This window comes from Sinohyriopsis cumingii, chromosome 16, assembly GCF_028554795.1.
Source record: "Sinohyriopsis cumingii isolate HCF-2022 chromosome 16, ASM2855479v2, whole genome shotgun sequence".
Lineage (NCBI taxonomy): Eukaryota > Metazoa > Mollusca > Bivalvia > Unionida > Unionidae > Sinohyriopsis > Sinohyriopsis cumingii.
Genome location: NC_142976.1, coordinates 92,630,067 through 92,654,089, shown reverse-complemented (window position 1 = coordinate 92,654,089; position 24,023 = coordinate 92,630,067). Strand labels below are relative to the sequence as shown.

At 36.7% G+C, this 24,023-nt stretch overlaps 1 protein-coding gene across 6 annotated transcripts in view; it reads right to left on the bottom strand.

Moving 5' to 3' along the window:
- LOC149780995 (voltage-gated inwardly rectifying potassium channel KCNH6-like) overlaps positions 1 to 24,023 on the bottom strand; it is a 326,871-nt gene that overhangs the window by 60,243 nt on the left and 242,605 nt on the right. For all 6 annotated transcript variants that reach the window (XM_089938100.1, XM_089938103.1, XM_089938104.1 and 3 more), the window contains one exon: positions 16,254 to 16,682. In XM_089938100.1, coding sequence (XP_089794226.1) covers positions 16,254 to 16,682 — 429 coding nt within the window. The remainder of the gene's footprint in view (positions 1 to 16,253; positions 16,683 to 24,023) is intronic.

Sequence of the window (24,023 nt, the reverse complement as noted above, 5' to 3'; positions counted from 1 at the left end):
ATCCCGCCTATTTCTTATATGATTCACCTGTATCAATATTATTGTACCCAACCCTCCTCTCACACCTAATTATACGCCCTGATATCACACCATGACTGATACCATTATCACACCCTGACTTTGATGCTGTCATCACACAATGACTGATGCTATTAACACACCCTGACTTTGAAGCTATTATCACACCCTGTCTGATGTTATTATCACACTCTGACTTTGATGCTCTTGTAACACCCTGACTTTGATGCTCTTATCACACCCTGAATGATGCTATTATTACACCTCGACTGATATCATTATCACACCCTGACTTTGATGCTACTATCACAACCTGAATGATGTTATTATCACACCCTGACTTTGATGCTCTTCTAACACCCTGACTTTGATGCTCTTCTAACACCCTGACTTTGATGCTTTTCTAACACCCTGACTTTGATGCTCTTATCACACCCTGAATGATGCTATTATCACCCTGACTGATGTCATTATTACACCCTGACTTTGATGCTACTACCACAACCTGTATGATGTTATTATCACACCCTGACTTTGATGCTCTTCTAACACCCTGACTTTGATGCTCTTCTAACACCCTGCCTTTGATGCTCTTCTAATACCCTGACTTTGATGCTCTTCTAACACCCTGCCTTTGATGCTCTTCTAACACCCTGACTTTGATGCTCTTCTAACACCCTGACTTTGATGCTCTTATCACACCCTGAATGATGCTATTATCACACCCTGAATGATGCTCTTATCACACCCTGAATGATGCTATTATCACAACCTGAATGATGCTATTATCACACCCTGACTTTGATTCTATAATCACAACCTGTCTGATGTTATTATCACACCCTGACTTTGATGCTCTTGTAACACCCTGACTTTGATGCTCTTGTAACACCCTGACTTTGATGCTCTTGTAACACCCTGACTTTGATGCTCTTATCACACCCTGAATGATGCTATTATTACACCTTGACTGATGTCATTATCACACCCAATTCAGATGCTCTTATATATCGACTCACATCCCAAGTGATGTTATTATCATACCATTATTCTAATGTTACTGATCACATCCTGACTCCCAAACCATTTCTATATTATACACAGCCCTTTAGATCATATGCCGGAAGCCTTTCCTGATGATGGAACAAGTAGACCAGCAAATTCCTCCTGGGCACAGGCTATAAGTGATTTTTAAAGCCACACCCTATGATGTAAATTAATGGTCACAGTCCAAATTTGGCCTGCTGGCCACATTTTGCCCATGGCTGAGGTAGATAATACACCTACTTACTGACACAATAATAACCTTGAAAAGTTGACTCCCTTGATAGCTAGGCAATGCATCTTTCACACTGGGCAACAAGTGATTGTTTACACTGATGTGTCCTAATATTAATCAAATGTGATTTGATGTTACAGATGTTCTACACTTTGGATATGCACTAGTAAATGATGTGTCATTTTAAATGTTTATGTATTTATTTTGAAAATTATCCTGGTGTTATTGACTTTTAAAAAGGATTAAGGGTATAAATTTTGAATAGTTTAATTTGAGATTATGAAGGTTTATTCTCTGGTTTTACATTGAAAGAAATGATTGAATTCTACTGTCAAATACAGTCTCTAAATTGATGTTCCTATTTTAATGTCAATGAATTTTTGACAGAATAGGTATATTTTGCTAAGATGCAACTTTCTTATCAATTGTTTTTTTTTTAACTCTCCTACGGAAGGCTGTCGTCAAGGGGGAGTTGTCGTTATTCACAGATTACGGTAAATCAATGGCAATTTATAATGAATAAAAAGTGCAAGTTAATATTGTTAACTAAATCTAATAACACATTCTATCTTGTGACTTTAATGGGAAAACAGTGACATATATTAGTTAGTGAATAAATCCACTTAGTACTTATTTTTATAAATGAAATAATCTTGCCTTAATTAAATCAGAACATGTAGAGTTATGGTGATGGCATCCTCCTGTTGTGAAATAATTGGCAACTCTGAATATGTTGTAAATTAAATAGTATACAAATGTGTTGTAAATTAAATAGTATACAAATGTGTTGTAAATTACATAGTATACAAATGTGTTGTAAATTAAATAGTATACAAATGTGTTGTAAATTAAATAGTATACAAATGTGTTGTAAATTACATAGTATACAAATGTGTTGTAAATTACATAGTATACAAATGTGTTGTAAATTACACAGTATACAAATGTGTTGTAAATTACATAGTATACAAATGTGTTGTAAATTAAATAGTATACAAATGTGTTGTAAATTACATAGTATACAAATGTGTTGTAAATTACATAGTATACAAATGTGTTGTAAATTACATAGTATACAAATGTGTTGTAAATTACATAGTATACAAATGTGTTGTAAATTACACAGTATACAAATGTGTTGTAAATTACATAGTATACAAATGTGTTGTAAATTAAATAGTATACAAATGTGTTGTAAATTACATAGTATACAAATGTGTTGTAAATTAAATAGTATACAAATGTGTTGTAAATTAAATAGTACACAAATGTGTTGTAAATTAAATAGCATACAAATGTGTTGTAAATAGTATACAAATGTGTTGTAAATTAAATAGTATACAAATGTGTTGTAAATTACATAGTATACAAATGTGTTGTAAATTAAATAGCATACAAATGTGTTGTAAATTAAATAGTATAGAAATGAGTGTCAAATTCTAAATCTGGCTCAGATTTTCTGTCATGATAATAGTGTTGTCAATTAAAATCCTTGCACGTCTAAGTATACTGTATAATGCTGGCTTCCATGACTATAACCCTAACCACAAAAATTAAAAACATAAAGTTCAAGTACATCATGGACTTTTTGAAATGTCACTGAGTGTTATTCTCAACACCTATCATTTTGGATTACATTATCATTAAGATCTACCCTTGCAAAATATAAAATATGTAAATAAGATTTATGCTGCATTTTGAGAAAATATACATTTCTGGGCTTTTCATATGTATTTTTTTATGCAAATACATGGCTAATATGGATTTCTGTTAATTACTTGATTATAGTGCCTGAAATGGGGCATCTAGGGAGTTTTGTTAATTAATAGATTACAGTTCCTAAAATGGGGCATCCAGGGAGTTTTGTTAATTATTTGATTATTTTGCCTTAAATGGGGCATCTAGGAAGGTAACATTCTTCAGCAAAAAAAAAAAAAAGATTGATGGTTGTCCTCTAAAGAGCCATGTACATTATAAATTTACCCAGCATTTCCTGCTACTCTAACCAAACCACAAATACTTTTTGGGAAGAAATCATTATATTGAACAAACTAGATTTACAATTAACTGTAAAACTTTGGCTGCAATGAAATTTATATTTACACAATACATAACTCTCCCACTGTACGGCCCTTAATTATACCATGGTTTCTGCTAGAAGGCCCTAAGGCCCTTAATTTTACCATAGTTTCTGTTATAAGGCCAAAGGCCCTTAATTATGCCATGGTTCCTTTTATAGTGCCCTTGGCCCAAAATTATACCATGGTTCCTGTTACAAGGTCCTAGGCCCTTAATTACTTCTTTGTTCATGTTACATGGCCATAGGCCCTTAATTATATCATGGTTCATGTTACATAGCCCTAGGCCCTTAATTATGCCATGGTTCATGTTACATGGCCCTAGGCCCTTAATTATGCCATGGTTCATGTTACATGGTCCTAGGCCCTTAACTATATCATGGTTCCTGTTACATGACCCTATGTTCTTAATTGTGCCATGGTTCCTGTTACAAGGTCGTAGGCCTTTAATTATATCTTGGTTCATGTTACATGGCCCTAGACCCTTAATTATGTCATTGTTCATGTTACATGGCCTAGGCCATTAATTATGCCATGGTTCATGTTACATGGCCCTAGGTCCTTAACTATACCATGGTTCCTGTAACATGGCCCTAGGCCCTTAACTATATCATGGCTCCTGTTACATGACCCTATGTCCTTAATTAAACCATGATTTATGTTACATGGCCCTAGGCCTTTAACTATATCATGGTTCCTGTTACATGGCCCTATGTCCTTAATTATACCATGGTTAATATAATAAGCTGTTAATTTTAACATGGTTCCTGTTATAAGGTGGGTATATTCATTTATTCCATTTCATTAAGTGGGAGTATAATTATCTATACCATGTCCTCCATTATTTTTTGTACTCCATTATAAAGCAGTCTTACTATAAGGTGGCATAATTTATTACTCATATGGACAGTGTCATAATGATTACTGTATCATGTACTCCATTATAAAGTAGTTTTACTATAAGATGGTATATACTCCATGACTTTCATGACTGGCATTATAACAAGGGAATACTGTATCATGATCTTCAGTATAAAGCAGCAGTCTCACTATAAAGTGGAATCCATGGGAGTACATGTAGTACCAACGCAAGTGCAGACTTCATATATCAAGGTCTCTTAGTGCGTTATTTGGTTATCCATCTGGATTTATGCTGTACTCACTTTTCTCAAGTTGTTATACATGGGCACAGTGGTTAATACATGAACCCTTGGTTTCTCTAGTATGCACCATGTCATTAAACACCACTATTCAAAGTGAATACACAACAAAATGGCCAATTACACAAACAAATATTACTCTTTCTTCATGTCATAAATTAACCTTCACCTGGAATTACCTGAGAAATATACCAGGCTATAGCCTAGTGTAACGGGTTTTTCTTCACTACAGGGTTTTCTTGTGTCTGATGTTATCTAAGCTTGATGGTACAGAGTGACACAAATCAAAATTCTTAATTCTTATTACTTTCTGTAATCTCTGTATTCATCTCTTCAAAGGATGAGCATATTATTTTGTGAGCAATCAAACTGCAAGTTATTTTAGTGTACAATCAACCTAAAAGACAAGATCAAAGGTACCAGAGAGCTTTTATCACAAATGTCAGTACTCAACTTTCTGTATTAGTACTAATCACCAGTACATGCACTCCTAATTTTGCATTTTGTACTTGGCATTACTAAAATGATTTATTTTGTCCCAGAATAAGGCATTCATTTCTCTTAAATAAAGAAAAACTATTTAAAAAATACAATAAAAAAACAAGAAAGAAAGAAAGGTTAAACCACGGAAATATAGGCTAATGATGCTTTGAGTTTTTTTTAAAAAGTTATTCTGTATTTACATACATATAATATATATTGCATTTCTGTTATTTTTTTAAAATTCATTATATGCTGTGGGATTTATGAAATTGTATCATGTAGCTAACCTTGTCCAAGATCAAGTTCACTGCCTACTTTACCAAAGTCCTAGATTTTTAAAAAAAATCCTGCATGTTTACTATGTTCTTGATTATAACTTTAGTAACAGAATCTTCTAGAATGGAATTTTAAATTAAGTAATTGTTTATTGTTTTTTTTTTATAATAGAAAATGCTGATTGATACCTAGGTCATGTAGGTAGAGGGTTTTATAATCTTGTTTATCTAGAAATTATTCATTCATGCTGTAAGATCTTGAAGCAGAATCATTTGTTGTGTCCATTCCTTGATTTGGGTTGGAATTTATTAATTAAATTATTTATTCACTGGAAATACAAGGCGTTCAAAAATATAACATGGACATCAACTGGGAACTGTAGTGAATTTAGACAAGGAAACCAACAAAAGACTCTTGGCATATCATTAGAGGCCATTGGTACATTAGTACGTTAGAGACTACCAGCCATTACAGGCACTTCAACACCTTCAGCATTGGAAATTATTTGGAATACCCCAAAAGTTTATTCAGAACTTTATTTTTTAGGACTAGTGTTACTAATTCAAGGATTATTATTTGGATTTAATTTGCAATTTTTACAAACAAATGGTACTAACAGCTGCCTCGTTTGGCATTTGCCATTTTTAAGAGGTTAGTGTTAGGACTGGTGGCCTGGTGTCAGGATAATGTGACTGGGTGGGATCATGCTACATGTCTGCGGCATGATGCCCCAGTGCTAAACATCACTATAAACTGTCACACTGCAGACATCGTAGTGACATGGCTGAAAAATTGTTAAAGCTATGTAAAAAAAATCTAAATTACACACACACACACATTTTCACTTTTGTATTATAGGGAAATAAATTACTTGTTGAATTTTAAAAAGTTTGATGCTTCTCACTGTTTTGTATTAGTTAGTTTAAGACCACAGATTCATCATACACATGCAACTGACCTACTGGCTGCGTGTACATTAAAACTCTTGCTTAGAAAAGGAATTTATGAACACTTTTTGTGGAAGGGAAATATTTTTCTCTTAATGACTCTTTAAGAAAGCAAACAGGATCATCGTATTAAATATAACACCAAAATTTTAATTATTAATTCCAACATTTTTTAAACAGCTTTGCAATGAATCCACTCCACTCTTGAGAAACCATATCAAAATTATAGGACCAATACAGTTTTCACAAGAATAAACTTTATCAGCTTATCCTGAAATCCCCTCTTCCATCTTTACTGATCTCGTTTTTTACAACCATTTAGCTCTATACCTCAAGCAACAATTCATATCCAAATATCAACTTTCTAGTAGAAATAGCGTATAACATTAATAACAAATTAACAGAAAAAGATTGATTGTGGAAATTCCATTTCAAGACATATCATTTTTCCTTTGATAAACTGAGGGACTCTGTAACCTATTTGTTTAAATACTGGGAATGACTTATTTTAGTTGAAAGCTTTCAAGAAAATTTGCCATAATTTTGCAAAAGTAACTACAAATAAGTTTATCAGTAAACAAAGGCATCTCTTGCCAGACATTTTTTTCAGAAAATTAATGTGATGTCTATATTTTTGTGAAATTTAATATAAAACATTCAAAGGAGATATGACACATTGTGACATAACAGAAAACCCTGATAAACCTATTTATTTTATGTACTGGAAAAAATGTGTCATTTTTGGTTCTTGATTTGCTGATGCTTTGGTATTAGTATCATTGTCTTCCCATGTTTCCTTTGAAACTAAATATTTATAAAACATGTTTTCTTGCAGAAAACTACACTATATAAGGTATTTTTCCACTCTAATTTTAAAAAAAAATTAATTCGTTATTGGCAAAATGCAGATGTACTACCTTAAAAATATATCATACCTAATTAATATACTGTTTTGGTATGTTTTATTTTATCAGACCCTCCAAAGTATTGGATAAGTGTACATGACATACTTTAGGCCTATCCTCAGATTTTGTTCTATTAAAGATATTATGACACACCCCAACACAAATAATGTAATACGAGGGACTGATGGAATACCTGTAGTATGGACCTTGGGGCAATATTTCAATTATAAGATGTTTGATAAATCCAAGAGATAAGCTTTCAGTCATCTTTTGTCTTGTATTTTGAGTACAAGAAGTGCTTAAAATTTGATATGGTCCAAGGGATATGAATTTTGGTACTGGCTGAAGAGGGAATGTGGGAAGAAATGGTTTATGTGACCATATTGAGGTTTGCAACAACTCTTTAACTGTATATACTAACCGTCATCCAGCTAAAAAAAATGAAACCAAAGCATGATTGCTGGTAAATTGACTCATATAATAATAATAATAATAATAATAATAATAATGAAGAGGACTTTGTATAGCGCCTAATCTTTAGAAGCTCTAAGTGCTTTACAACATTGGACAACACCTATAAGATAAAAAAAATAAATAATGATATAATTACAAAAACAAACACCATGAAATTAGAAAACATTAAAAAAACATGTTAAGAATATTTAAGGTAGGAAACATTATTAGGTCTTTAAGTTTGTCTTGCAGTCGAAATAAGTATATTTGAATGTTTATAGCATGAAAACATGCATATCAATACAAGAGATTCACTTGAGCTTGGCAGTATGCATGGCAATATAAGTGGGATTCACTTGAGCTTGGCAGTATGCATGGCAATATAAGTGGGATTCACTTCAGCTTGGCAGTATGCATATCAATATAGATGGGATTCACTTAAGCTTGGCAGTATGCATAGCAATATAGATGGGATTCACTTGAGCTTGGCAGTATGCATGGCAATATAAGTGGGATTCACTTCAGCTTGGCAGTATGCATAGCAATATAGATGGGATTCACTTGAGCTTGGCAGTATGCATAGCAATATATATGGGATTCACCTGAGCTTGGCAGTATGCATAGCAATATATATGGGATTCACTTGAGCCTGAAAACATGCATAGCAATATAGATGGGATTCACTTGAGTTTGGCAGTATGCATGGCAATATAAATGGGATTCACTTGAGCTTGGCAGTATGCATAGCAATATAGATGGGATTCACTTGAGCTTGGCAGTATGCATAGCAATATAGATGGGATTCACTTGAGCTTGGCAGTATGCATGGCAATATAAGTGGGAATCACTTCAGCTTGGCAGTATGCATGGCAATATAAGTGGGATTCACTTCAGCTTGGCAGTATGCATGGCAATATAAGTGGGATTCACTTCAGCTTGGCAGTGTGCATATCGATATAAATGGGATTCACCTGAGCCTGGCAGTATGCATGGCAATATAAGTGGGATTCACTTCAGCTTGGCAGTATGCATAGCAATATAGATGGGGTTCACTTGAGCCTGAAAACATGCATAGCAATATAGATGGGATTCACTTGAGCTTGGCAGTATGCATGGCAATATAAGTGGGATTCACTTCAGCTTGGCAGTATGCATAGCAATATAGATGGGATTCACTTCAGCTTGGCAGTATGCATAGCAATATAGATGGGATTCACTTGAGCTTGGCAGTATGCACAGCAATATAGATGGGATTCACTTGAGCTTGGAAGTATGCATAGCAATATAGATGGGTTTCACTTGAACTTGGCAGAATGCATAGCAATATAGATGGGATTCACTGGAGCTTGGCAGTATGCACAGCAATATAGATGGGATTCACCTGAGCTTGGCAGTATGCATATCAATATAGATGGGATTCACTTGAGCTTGGCAGTATGCATAGCAATATATATGGGATTCACTTGAGCCTGCAAACATGAATAACAATAAAAATGTGTTTTAACTTGAGCTTGGCAGTATGCATAGTAATATAGATGGGATTCACTTGAGCTTGGCAGTATGCATAGCAATATAGATGGGATTCACTTGAGCTTGGCAGTATGCACAGCAATATAGATGGGATTCACTTGAGCTTGGCAGTATGCATGGCAACATAATGGGATTCACTTGAGCTTGGCAGAATGCATAGCAATATAGATGGGATTCGCTTCAGCTTGGCAGTAATCATGGCAATATCAACAGGATTCACATCAGCTTGGCAGTGTGCACAGCACCATAATGGGATTCACTTCAGCTTTGCAGTGTATATGGCAATATAGATTTGATTCACTTCAGTTTGGCAGTATGCATAGCAACATAGATGGGATTCACTTGAGCTTTGTAGTATGCATGGCAATATAAATGGGATTCACTTCAGCTTGGCAGAATGCATGGCAACATAATGGGATTCACCTGAGCTTGGCAGTATGCATATCAATATAGATGGGACTCACTTCATCTTGGCATTGTGCATGGCAATAAAGATGGGATTCACTTTGGCTTAACTGTAGATGGCAATACAGATTGGATTCACTTTGGCTTGACTGTACATGGCAATATAAAAGGGATTCACTTCATCTTGGCATTGTGCATGGCAATATAGATGGGATTCACTTTGGCTTAACTGTAGATGGCAATACAGATTGGATTCACTTTGGCTTGACTGTACATGGCAATATAAAAGGGATTCACTTCATCTTGGCAGTGTGCATGGCAATATAGATGGGATTCACTTTGGCTGGACTGTACATTGCAATATAGATGGGATTCAAGCTATCTTGGTAGTATGCATGGCAATATATATGGGAGTCAAGCCATCTTGGTAGTATGCATGGCAATATAGATGAACAGTTATATCGGACATATCTCCAGTAACTGCTGCGCTTTTATGACCAGAGCCTGATCTATTTTGCTAATTTGTACATTATGTTTTGGCTCATTCATAATGTACAAGGATATAGTACAATCAACACTGCCATATCTGCTATTAGCACATTTCTAGTTTGTTAGATGGTTCAAATTATTCACAACACCCAATGCTAACAAGTTTCAGGAGATAAACCAGAGATCTAATTTGCAAACTTTCCATTAAGTTTCTCCCAAAAACATTGGTTTTGCTTCTGGCATTGCTTAAGAATAATGAAACCAAACTGTTGTTAGTTTCCATGCCCCTTTCTGGGCAGTGAACAGGAACATTATTTCAAGATGGTTAAATTCCACCTTGCATGCTGCAGGCATTAATACTGATATCCTACATAAACAGCATTTACTAGTACTGCTTTTTTCAGGCAAGGTACCTATGGCTACAGCACTAAAAGCAACTGGTTGAACAAAGACCCTATCTTCTTGAAATATTATCAGAAACCTATCTTGTCAGACTTAACCTTCGGTGTAAATCCCTACTGCTCCAGTGGCCTAGTGGTTATAATGACCTTCTTTAAAGAGGGTAACACAATTAACTAAGAACTAATCTACCTTGCGACCCTCATACAAAGGAATTTATTTATTTTATCTGCATCTCTGACACCACTGGATATATTGTGTTTGGAAGAAGGAATTAGAGTGGGCATTTCTAATCTCAATTGGAATACTATTAGAGTGTCCTCTTCGGATGTGGGAGGTCACGGGTTTGAACCCTGGCTGAGTCATACCAACAACTTATAAAAATGGTACTAACAGATGCCTCACTAGGCACTCAGAATTATGAGGTTAGTATTAGGGCCAGTTGACCTGGTGTCGGGATAATGTAACTGGGAGGGACATCATGTTAAATGTCTTCAGCATGATGCACCAGTGCTAGATATCAATATAAACTGCCACACTGCAGACATCATAGTGATATGACTGAAAAATTGTTAAACCTACAATTCTAAATTATACACACAGTGTAAACCAAGCTCCATCCAACTGTTATTAAATTTAGTACATGCATTCATCATGTAGCATAAGAAATTCTCATGATTTATGATGCAGACTAATTTGACTTTAATCTGACCCTACTATAGTTCTGTCACAGGAAACAATGTCTCATGGGGTCCCTGATGGTACAAAAGGTTCAGTGAAACTGGACAATTAAATTATATTTACCAGGTTGAAGTTTAATAATAATTTCTTTGAACTTTTAGTACCCTTATGGGATCACATGCCCACCCACCCTCCCTCCCTGGGTCTCATCATGTATCTTGTGACCTTTCTAAGGACTTATCCAGTCATATGACCTATGCATAACCTTGTGTAATCCCTAAGGTTCAATGAAATTATCATCAAACTTCAATGTGGTAAGTATTGCTTAATTTTCCAACTTTTGGTTCTGAATTGTTGGTTTTGTTATTTCTGTGAGAAAACCATTTCATCCAGCATCATTTTATTAGACTTTACCGATTGAAAATGTATTACTGACAGCAAGCAGAACTCAAACCTCAAAATTCATATCATAGATATATTTAAAAATAAAATAAAATCATTCATGGATTCACATTTTTTTCTGAAATAATATGCATCTCCAAATCAGAAATACTGCCTCTATGTACCCTTTCAAATCAGAAATAATGCCTCTATGTACCCTTTCAAACCAGAAATACTGCCTCTATGCACCCTTTCAAACCAGAAATACTGCCTCTATGTACCCTTTCAAACCAGAAATACTGCCTCTATGTACCCTTTCAAACCAGAAATACTGCCTCTATGTACCCTTTCAAACCAGAAATGCTGCCTCTATGTACCCTTTCAAATCAGAAATGCTGCCTCTATGTACCCTTTCAAATCAGAAATGCTGCCTCTATGTACCCTTTCAAATCAGAAATACTGCCTCTATGTACCCTTTCAAATCAGAAATACTGCCTCTATGTACCCTTTCAAATCAGAAATACTGCCTCTATGTACCCTTTCAAACCAGAAATAATGCCTCTATTCACCCTTTCAAACCAGAAATAATGCCTCTACGTACCCTTTCAAATCAGCATCAAAACTATGTTTCAAACAAACAAAAACTAAGAACAAATGCATTGAAAGGTCATTTATGTAGACAGGATCTTCTGAACGGAATCAGCTACCACTTGAACTAAAGCAGGCTGACATTCTTGCCACATTCAAAAGCAGGCTGACATTCTTGCCATATTCAAAAGCAGGCTGACATTCTTGCCATATTCAAAAGCAGGCTGACATTCTTGCCATATTCAAAAGCAGGCTGACATTCTTGCCACATTCAAAAGCAGGCTGACATTCTTGCCATATTCAAAAGCAGGCTGACATTCTTGCCACATTCAAAAGCAGGCTGACATTCTTGCCATATTCAAAAGCAGGCTGACATTCTTGCCATATTCAAAGGCAGGCTGACATTCTTGCCACATTCAAAAGCAGGCTGACATTCTTGCCATATTCAAAAGCAGGATGACATTCTTTGCCATATTCAAAAGCAGGTTGACATTCTTGCCATATTCAAAAGCAGGCTGACATTCTTGCCACATTCAAAAGCAGGCTGACATTCTTGCCACATTCAAAAGCAGGATGAAATTCTTGCCACATTCAAAAGCAGGCTGACATTCTTGCCATATTCAAAAGCAGGATGACATTCTTTGTCATATTCAAAAGCAGGTTGACATTCTTGCCATATTCAAAAGCAGGCTGACATTCTTGCCATATTCAAAAGCAGGCTGAAATTCTTGCCATATTCAAAAGCAGGCTGACATTCTTGCCATATTCAAAAGCAGGATGACATTCTCTGCCATATTCAAAAGCAGGCTGACATTCTTGCCATATTCAAAAGCAGGATGACATTCTTTGCCATATTCAAAAGCAGGTTGACATTCTTGCCATATTCAAAAGCAAGCCGATTGTTGTTGTAGGGTTTAATGCCATTTTTGAGCATACGATAGGCTATACATGGCTGCCAGTATTAATGGTGAAGGAAGAACCCGAGAAATCCCCGGAAAGAACCACCGACCCTCGAGAAGCTACTGGCAAGCTTTCTCACAAACCCACAATGGCCGAATCCGAGACTCGATCCCACGCAGACTGAGTTGAGATGGCAATGATCCATAACGGAGAGCGCTTTAGACCACCTGGCCACCAAAAGCAAGCTGACATTCTTGCCATATTCAAAAGCAAGCTGACATTCTTGCCATATTCAAAAGCAAGCTGACATTCTTGCCATTGTTCAAAAGCAAGCTGACATTCTTGCCATTGTTCAAAAGCAAGCTGACATTCTTGCCATATTCAAAGTATGATGTTTAATTAAGTATATATGTTCCCAAACATTACAGTAATTGTTCATTTGCTCTTATGTGTACAGATAAATCAATTATAAATATAACATGTTGATGAACTATTTGTGTATACAAGAATCAATTATAAATATAACATGCTGATGAACTATTTGTGTGTATACATGAATCAGTTATAAATATAACATGTTGATGAACTATTTGTCTGATATTAACCCACAAAAATGTTATATTTTCTTCTTTTATATCTTCTGCTTTCTTTTAAACAAATATTGTGTACATGTATATAATATTGTACGCCCCCGAGGGCCTCATTCAGTTCAATGAATTGTACCCTCTGAAATATATTATTATTATTATTATTAGTAGTAGTAGTAGTATTTAACACTGAACTGAACAGAATTTCTAGTTAAATCCAATGGTAAAATGTTAGCTAATTTGGTCCTGAATCAAGTCTTGGAGGATTTTGTTCCAAATTTCTGTTATGTGCTATTAAACCAAGTTCTGGTTAATCTCTGGTAAGATGCTACTTAGACCTCATGCAAACAATGATGAATGAGGGAGATTATTGGAATTAGACCAGGCATGCACAAGTACCCACCTGATGTTGTTCAGTGCTATATACCATAGTATGTTCGTCTACTCCCCCCTCAACCTTTAACCTTTGTGGATTGCTCAGTTCCATTTGTATCTGAGCCAACTCTCATTCCTAGAAGGCAGAACTGTGTTGCCAAGTATTTCTTCTTTCTGTGACAGATTTGGGGCTTCAGAGAGTCTTGTCCTGTAGCCCCTTATACAGAGTGAGAGGACTGTAGCTCCTTATACAGAGTGAGAGGACTGTAGCCCCTTATACAGAGTGAGAGGACTGTAGCTCCTTATACAGAGTGAGAGGACTGTAGCTCCTTATACAGAGTGAGAGGACTGTAGCTCCTTATACAGAGTGAGAGGACTGTAGCTCCTTATACAGAGTGAGAGGACTGTAGCTCCTTATACAGAGTGAGAGGACTGTAGCTCCTTATACAGAGTGAGAGGATTGTTTCCTGGTGGCAGATTCAGCAGGAGGACAACAGTGGCTTTTGAACTTCCTGTGGAGTGTGGGTGAAGAGCTCCTCATTTCAATCTCCACTGTGTGTATGGGTGTCATTGGCCCACAGACCTCAAACTTGACTGCTCTAGTGTTGAGCCATGATCCAGAAGTCCATGGCTGCATAAAAGTGAAGGACCAATAACTTTCCTGCAAAGGATAATCCAAAAACCTGTAGGGATTGAGAGGGACAACAGGAAAGGCAGTAATGCCAATCTCATCTGCGTCCCTAGTCAGACATCTGTATGCTGACTCCCAGTTCCATAGCGGAATTCAATGGTAGACTGGCAAGAGTGGGATCTTAACCTGATCCCTATCTGGGTAATGATGGGCTCAGTCAATGATCAGTCAGGCCACTCTGAGCTGTAGGAAGACCTTCCTCAGATCTAACAGACTTTGATAGTAGCTCACCCCTTACAGGGTGACTCGATCCTGTATCTACTAACAGGTTTCAGCTTCTGAGAGGGTGCAGCTCTTTCCTCACAAGGGGGAGAGGCATAAAGGCATGACCTGTGGCCACAAGAAGATACTGCTCCTCCCTCATGATGGAGTGATACCCTCACTCTGCCCTATGAGACTGGAGAGAATGCTGCTCCTCCCTCATGTTGGAGTGAGACTCACACTCAGCCCTATGAGACTGGAGAGAATGCTGCTCCTCCCTCATGTTGGAGTGAGACTCACACTCTGCCCTGTGAGACTGGAGAGAATGCTGCTCCTCCCTCATGTTGGAGTGAGACTCACACTCAGCACTGTGAGACTGGAGAGAATGCTGCTCCTCCCTCATGCTGGAGTGAGACTCACACTCTGCCCTGTGAGACTGGAGAGAATGCTGCTCCTCCCTCATGTTGGAGTGAGACTCACACTCTGCCCTATGAGACTGGAGAGAATGCTGCTCCTCTCTCATGATGGAGACTCACACTCTGCCCTATGAGACTGGACAGAATGCTGCTCCTCTCTCATGATGGAGACTCACACTCTGCCCTATGAGACTGGAGAGAATGCTGCTCCTCCCTCATGATGGAGTGAGACTCACACTCAGCCCTGTGAGACTGGAGAGAATGCTGCTCCTCCCTCATGATGGAGTGAGACTCACACTCAACCCTGTGAGACTGGAGAGAATGCCATCATCGGAAGTCACAAACTCTCTCTCTACCCATTTATATCTTCTCCTGGAGGGATCCCATGGACCTCTTAAGTCTCCAATATGACTGATTCGATATACCCCACCTAGGAGAGAATTTCTACCCCAAAGAACACACAGAATTCTTCAAAGAGACTTTAAGATGGAGAAGTCTGAAAACTTGGATAACAAAGAGGAAAACCCTTTTTTCTTCCCCATGTATATCTGTTGTTTTCAGTGATATCCCAAACTGTGTCTGATCCGAGACAACAAAAACGTACCACCTTCTGTCCTAATAAAATTGGTGCATGCCTGCCAGGCGAGGCATGTGTCCTAAGGAGCTATCTTGTTCACAACTTTTCCCATACATTGTTTCATAGACACTGCTGTAAAAGAGACTCTGAAAACATGAACAATAATCTTGTATAATAAATATAACTAGAATACAAGTGTTGATTTATGTCAGACAACAGTGCAAAAGTAAACTTGATCAAGGTCTTTTTCATGTAAAATGTATACCAAATTTTGGTCTAACATCAACAGCAGGGACATCAATGTAACAAAAGTGTATCAGGATATAATTGTAGCTTCAAAATGAGCAGCCATATTAGTTACTAATGTACCATCCGCCACAAAAAACACCCATATCAAATCAAAGCCAGGCCACAATAAGACAAACCCCACTTACCTCGTCAGTCTCTGATCCAAACAGTAGTAGATCAAATGGAATGGCAGCAACAACATCGATAAGAAACCATCCCTTGAAGTAGTGAACGGCAATTTTTCCAGGGTGGCTAACAACTTCATCGTTTTTATTTACATATGTTGTTCGGAAATTTATCAAAATATCAATAATAAACATAATATCTACAATGAGGTCTATGATCGTTAAAGGATCTTGGTATCGGCTCTCCACTTCCTCCTTATCATGTTTTCGCTGCTCACTGAGTAAGAATGCTGCTACGTATGGTGTAAAAATGGCAGTGTATATCACTAACAGAAGAATAATCCAATCCCATACTGCCTTGAATGGGGAGTAATGTAAAATTGTACACCTGGGTATCCGTGGTGACTGAAGCTTGTACTCGGGTAAGACATCTGCTCCAAGTGACAACACCTGAAAAGAAAAAATGGCTGATGTGAAGAAAAGGTCTTTTTTTAAAAACAGGTGCATGTTAACCATTTCTGTTGAGGTTATCACATAATGTAGCATTTGCTTTGCAAGGCACTTTTACAAAGACACAGTGTATGCATACCATTTGCTTTGCAAGGCACTTTTACAAAGACACAGTGTATGCATACCATTTGCTTTGCAAGGCACTTTTACAAAGACACAGTGTATGCATACCATTTGCTTTGCAAGGCACTTTTACAAAGACACAGTGTATGCATACCAAAGGCATTAGCAGCATACAGACAAAACTATTATTAGGGAAGCATGTTTGAGTGCATGGTGCAAATCAATGCTATATTTACAGGACTAGAAATGGCCATTCTCTCTTATAAAAAAGCCACCATCTGCTTTCTAGTTGAATAAAGAAACTTACTGTAAACATTTTATTGATACGAGGGACAAGTAAGCCAAGATTCCTCATCTGTCTTTCATCAGCCATAAATTCTAAAACCTTGTGAAACATTAACCATATACAATGACTAAATGTCATCAACATTAACCATATATGATGACTAAATGTCATCAATATTATCAACATTAACCATATATGATGACTAAATGTCATCAATATTATCAACATTAACCATATATGACTAAATATCAATATTATCAACATTAACCATATATGATGACTAAATGACATCAATATTATCAACATTAACCATATATGACTAAATATCATCAATATTATCAACATTAACCATATATGATGACTAAATGACATCAATATTATCAACATTAACCATATATGACTAAATATCATCAATATTATCAACATTAACCATATATGATGACTAAATGTCATCAATATTATCAACATTAACCATATATGATGAATAAATGTCATTACTATTATCAACATTAACCATATATGATGACTAAATGACATAAATATTATCAACATTAACCATATATGATGACTAAATGACATCAACATTATCAACATTAACCACATATGGTGACTAAATGACATCAATATTAACCATATGACTAAATGTCATCAATATTATCAACATTAACCATATATGATGACTAAATGTCATCAACTCTATCAACATTAACCATATATGATGACTAAATGTCATCATCATTAACCATATGACTAAATGTCATCAACTGGAATGAATTTCAATGACTTTTGCATTTGAATCCTTTCTCTCAGTTTCAACACATTAAACCCTGGAGGTTTTTGTTGTTTTCATCCAAAATTCGAGTAGGAAACACATTTTGAAAGCTATTTCTGAACACATCCTAAAACACCAACTTTCAGGTGATCTTCCAATAACATACTGCCTAGTTGTGTTAGAAACATCATTTTATTTTTTTTGCTTAATGGACCCATTATTTTCACACTGAGACCACTCTTTATTCCAAATGCCCATCTTATCCTACATTTTGCAAAGGCTTATCTGTCTGTTTGCAGTTCATACCAGTCTGCCTTTGATCTGAGACAAAAAGTCTAAAATCTGGACACAAAATCGTATTCCGACCATGGGCATATTTTACGTAGAAAAATACCGGGTCCAAAATAAAAGAGAGGTTTTTCCCTCTGTATTTTGTAGTGCAACTAGTTATTCCAGATTTTTTGGTATCATTGTAGAGCTACATCTGTCTACCTTTCTATAATACCACCCACTTTGATGCTACAGAGCTCAGCAGTAGGCTACTACCTCCTGCCACTTAAACTCGTCACCAGGGGTTAATGTGTTAACGAAACTGGTGCAGACGTTTATGAGAAGACTAAAGATCAGCACTATTTTTTATGAATGGGCAGCCACAATGGCAGCCATGAACATCACTGGTTCTGTATGCAACCAATTTCTTGTTAGAATCCAGTAGTCATTTAGATTGTATGAACTGACAAGAAGCAACATCTATGAAAGGCCAGTGGACATTAAATGGAATATATGAGTTAAAAATGTTTGCAAGGCTGAGCCAAAACCTTGCATAGTTACAAATGTAAAATAAATGAAGAAAGGTCAATATCCTTTTCTGTTGTCATAACTAATTCATTGGATACTTTAAAAGCTTTCTGCACTATTTTCTTTAAACATTCCTTATGAGGCAATATGAATTATTAAGAGATAAAAGATCTCTGCATCAATAAAATATGAAGAAAAAATTCAAACAGTATGGATAACTAGATCTATATCTTTAAAGAACAAAAATACAATTTACAGGGAACATCTACAGGCAAATAATACTGAGAAACTTCAGCCTTCAAGCAATCTCTAATTCAGTGTATTCATCTTGTCTACCATTTATGGTAAGCTGCTTGTTCAACACCCTAACCTTTGTATACCATTTATGGTAAGCTACTTGTTCAATACCTAACCCTTGTCTACCATTTATGGTAAGCTACTTGTTCAATACCTAACCCTTGTCTACCATTTATGGTAAGCTACTTGTTCAACACCCTAACCCTTGTCTACCATTTATGGTAAGCTCTTTTTTCAATACCCTAACCCTTGTCTACCATTTATGGTAAGCTCTTTGTTCAACACCTAACCCTTGTCTACCATTTATGGTAAGCTCTTTGTTCAACACCTAACCCTTGTCTACCATTTATGGTAAGCTCTTTGTTCAACACAGGAACCCTTGTCTACCATTTATGGTAAGCTGCTTGTTCAACACCTAGCCCTTGTCTACCATTTATGGTAAGCTACTTGTTCAATACCTAACCCTTGTCTACCATTTATGGTAAGCTGCTTGTTCAACACCCTAACCCTTGTCTACCATTTATGGTAAGCTCTTTGTTCAATACCCTAACCCTTGTCTACCATTTATGGTAAGCTCTTTGTTCAACACCCTAACCCTTGTCTACCATTTATGGTAAGCTCTTTGTTCAACACCCTAACCCTTGTCTACCATTTATGGTAAGCTCTTTGTTCAACACCTAACCCTTGTCTACCATTTATGGTAAGCTCTTTGTTCAATACCCTAACCCCTGTCTACCATTTATGGTAAGCTCTTTGTTCAATACCCTAACCCTTGTCTACCATTTATGGTAAGCTCTTTGTTCAACACCTAACCCTTGTCTACCATTTATGGTAAGCTCTTTGTTCAACACCTAACCCTTGTCTACCATTTATGGTAAGCTCTTTGTTCCATACCCTAACCCTTGTCTACCATTTATGGTAAGCTCTTTGTTCAACACCTAACCCTTGTCTACCATTTATGGTAAGCTCTTTGTTCAATACCCTAACCCTTGTCTACCATTTATGGTAAGCTCTTTGTTCAACACAGGAACCCTTGTCTACCATTTATGGTAAGCTGCTTGTTCAACACCTAGCCCTTGTCTACCATTTATGGTAAGCTACTTGTTCAACACCTAACCCTTGTCTACCATTTATGGTAAGCTACTTGTTCAATACCTAACCCTTGTCTACCATTTATGGTAAGCTACTTGTTCAATACATAACCCTTGTCTACCATTCATGGTAAGCTGCTTGTTCAACACCTAACACTTGTCTACCATTTATGGTAAGAACTTTGTTCAACACCTAACACTTGTCTACCATTTATGGTAAGAACTTTGTTCAACACCTAACTTTTGTCTACCATTTATGGTAAGAACTTTGTTCAACACCTAACCCTTGTCTACCATTTATGGTAAGCTCTTTGTTCAACACCTAACTTTTGTCTACCATTTATGGTAAGAACTTTGTTCAACACCTAACCCTCGTCTACCATTTATGGTAAGCTCTTTGTTCAACACCATAAACCATGTCTACTCTTTATGGTAAGCTACTTGTTCAACACCTAACCCTTGTCTACCATTTATTGTACACTATTTGTTTATCTGTAGCTTTTTCATTCTAATTTGTCATCCTTGTTTGTTATTTTGAGAATGTAAAAAAATAAAATAAAAAACTTCACCTTTCATAGATACCAAATATAAAATTTTAATTAATAAGTAACACCTTTATTATGTCATGCATATGGCTGCAAATTACAAGAAAAGCCAGTTATGTTTTCCTGTCACTGGAAAAACCTCACAGATAAAGAGGAAAAAAACAGTTCTCTAAAGCAATTAGTTTCAGAATGAAAATTACTTTTGTATGACCATGACATTGTGAACTGTTATGTAGTTTGGCTATGTATTTTTATTTGTGCCTTTAACTTTAATATTTATTCATAAATTCTTCAAGAAAATTCATTGATATAGCTCTCAAGGATCAAAACAAGCTCAAACTGTAGTCCCTCAAAGGGACAGATGGTCTACAGGCTTAAAAGAATCTGTAGGAATCCAAGGCAAGATCATTTCTTCTTTGTAACAGACAAGTGTTGATACAAACTGACATTTTTGTGTGACAACACAATTATCAAAATGGCTGATGTGGCAGCCATATTGGTCACATGACAGACTCATTTTCAGTTAAGACCAGCCTGACATGATAAGAAGCCTCTTTGTGAAAACCCAATGTTGATATGCCCATCAATTCAGGTGGAGTAGCAATACAATTTTCAAGATGGCCATAATTTCTCCCAAACTGGATGCAAGATTGGCCCCATTTTCAGTTTGGACCAACTATATATATCTTAAGAACTACATTAGTAAAAACCCTTGTCATATGACAATCCATTCACAAGGAGTAGCAATTCAACATGGCCACCACTGTGACCATACAAGATGTTTGCATTTAGGACTAACAAGACCAATAAGACGGCAGCAGCATAAAAAAGTCTTCTGGTGAAAATGTAGCTTTGTGTTACTGCAGCTTTTAAAGTCTTGTTTTGAAAATCCCCATCCTTTTAATGAGAATACATCCTCCCACAAATAGGAGAATTGTCAATAAGATGTGGTCCACTTGTGTAACTTTCATGTCCATGCACAGAACAGTCATTTCTTTCACTGATAATGATTATACCAAGATATCAGAGGTGGGGTGGGATGAGTTCATTCAGCAAAAGTGACAGGTGAGTATAATTAAACAAGTTTTACCTCCTTATACAAAACATTCTACATTTTAATAGCAGTAATAACTTGCCCATCACTATGGCAATGCTGAATTTGTCAGTATGCTGACCCTAACACTAACCCCAGTATCGACAGACAATGAATTATTCTTGCTGCATCTTCTTGCAGATGTCTAAGAGAGAAAAACCAGTAAATCTCAAGGTCCTGAAAGGATGTCCCACTCAATGGTTATTGGAGTTTTGGTTAAAGACCATAAAACACAAGACAGACCCCATAAAAAAGCAGGAGACAGATCAGACAGATCCCATCTAGGCATAAAAAAGCTGGAGACATATCAGACAGATCCCATCTAGGCATAAAAAAGCAGGAGACATATCAGACAGATCCCATCTAGGCATAAGAAAGGAGAAGACAGATCAGACAGACCCCATCTAGGCATAAAAAAGCAGGAGACATATCAGACAGATCCCATCTAGGCATAAGAAAGCAGGAGACAGATCCATGGACCTCAAAATACTTAAATAGCTCAGCGAGTCTGAATCAGAACCGATTGCTGAGAGATTTTAATTGTTTTTAAAACTGCATCTTTTGTTTTTGAAAAGGAACAAAAAATTCAGCAATGGAAGTGATTTACAGATAGGATCAATGTGTTTCCAGCTGCACAAATCACACAAGATTCTCCACCAGGCATCACAGACCTTGGATGTTGAAGCTCTCCAGGCCTGAATGATGTGATGTTCTGACAAATCGATTGAGTCAATCATGAAGGTGGAGTATCTGGGAGCTCTTGTGGAGGATACAGCCCTGATGTTGCGACAAAGACCCTCATGCAATGTCGAGACCTGGTTTATCTATCATTAGGTTTACAAGATTGTTGGGAGTAGTAATGTCTTACTTTTCTGATTACTGGGACTCTGATTACTGATCCACAATGTTCAGGCTCAGTCCCTCTACTGAGATCTGTTCCATTGTTGGTCCCAGTAACTTGGTTGGGACTCTTACAGCAACCTTGAGAACTCAGAGCTGATATCCATCTCAGTACATTGTTTACGTGGGAATGAACTTCATCATGAACCAGAACTTAACCCAGATCCCAAGGGATCACACAAATCAAATCCTGGTACTTCTAGAGGTACTACAAGCAAAAACATAATTCTCTGCTTGTCTTGACCTATCCCTGTTGTGAACCTTGAACACCACTGCCATTTTGGTTCCCTTAGGATATATCCATATGTGCCCTCCTCCTCATAAGGTAGAAATCATATGAGTTCTGGTTCCTCTTAGATCAGATTTTCATCACCATTTGCACTGACTGACTGGCCCTCTGTGTGTGGAATTCACCAAACAATCCTGAAAGTCCTCTGGACCATTAACCTGTAAATTTTGTCCATAACCAATAAATACTGTCCATAACCTGTAAATACTGTCCATAACCTGTAAATACTGTCCATAACCAAGTGGTCCTATATTTGTCGTTGTTGTTGTTGTTATTGTTGTAGGGTTTATCGCCATTTTTCAGCACAAGATAGGCTATACATGGCGGCCAGTATAAATGGTGGAGGAAGAACCCTGGAAAACTCAGGGAAGAACCACCGATCCACGAGAAGCTACTGGCAAGCTTTCCCGTGTACCCACGCTAGCTGAGCCTTGGACTCGAACCCACGCAGACAGAGATGAGATGGCAATGATCCAGAACGGTGAGTGCTTTAGACCACTCAGCCACTCGTGGCCCCGGTCCTATATTTCAACATACAATACAACATGTGGTCAGTGACTCAATTGTAGACAAGAACATACTAACTTAGTAAGGTTATTTATATAACGAAACATGAAACACAAAAAAAAGTGTCCAAAAAAAAATATTTATATCATATGTCAAATTTATAAATTTCTGCAGAACATGGCCACTATATACTGACCAATGTCCAGCTGATCCAGACTGATACGTAATTTATGATGAGGCTCTAGGGTATCATAGACTAACCAATGATGACCAGTCTGAATTATGACCAGAATAAGCATCAATGATAACTAGACCCAGCCTCCAATGGTAAGTCTGTCTTATCCAACATAAATAAAGCTGCTCAAGAAATTACATCTGTGGAAAAATGATTTCAAGAGTGGGACTGCTGAAACTGGAACTGGATCAAATGCATCCACATCAGCAAAATGAACTCTTTCACAACTCCAGGGCCAACATGGCTGATACAGAATGCTCATGTTCAGAATACTGTATTTACATAAATATTGGGACACGAGAAAATAATAATTTGTTTTCCTGTTATTCAACTTATGGTGAAACTTTTTTCACCTAGGTCATATGTCTCAAGACTTAAGAAACGAAATAAATTTGTAAGTAATTT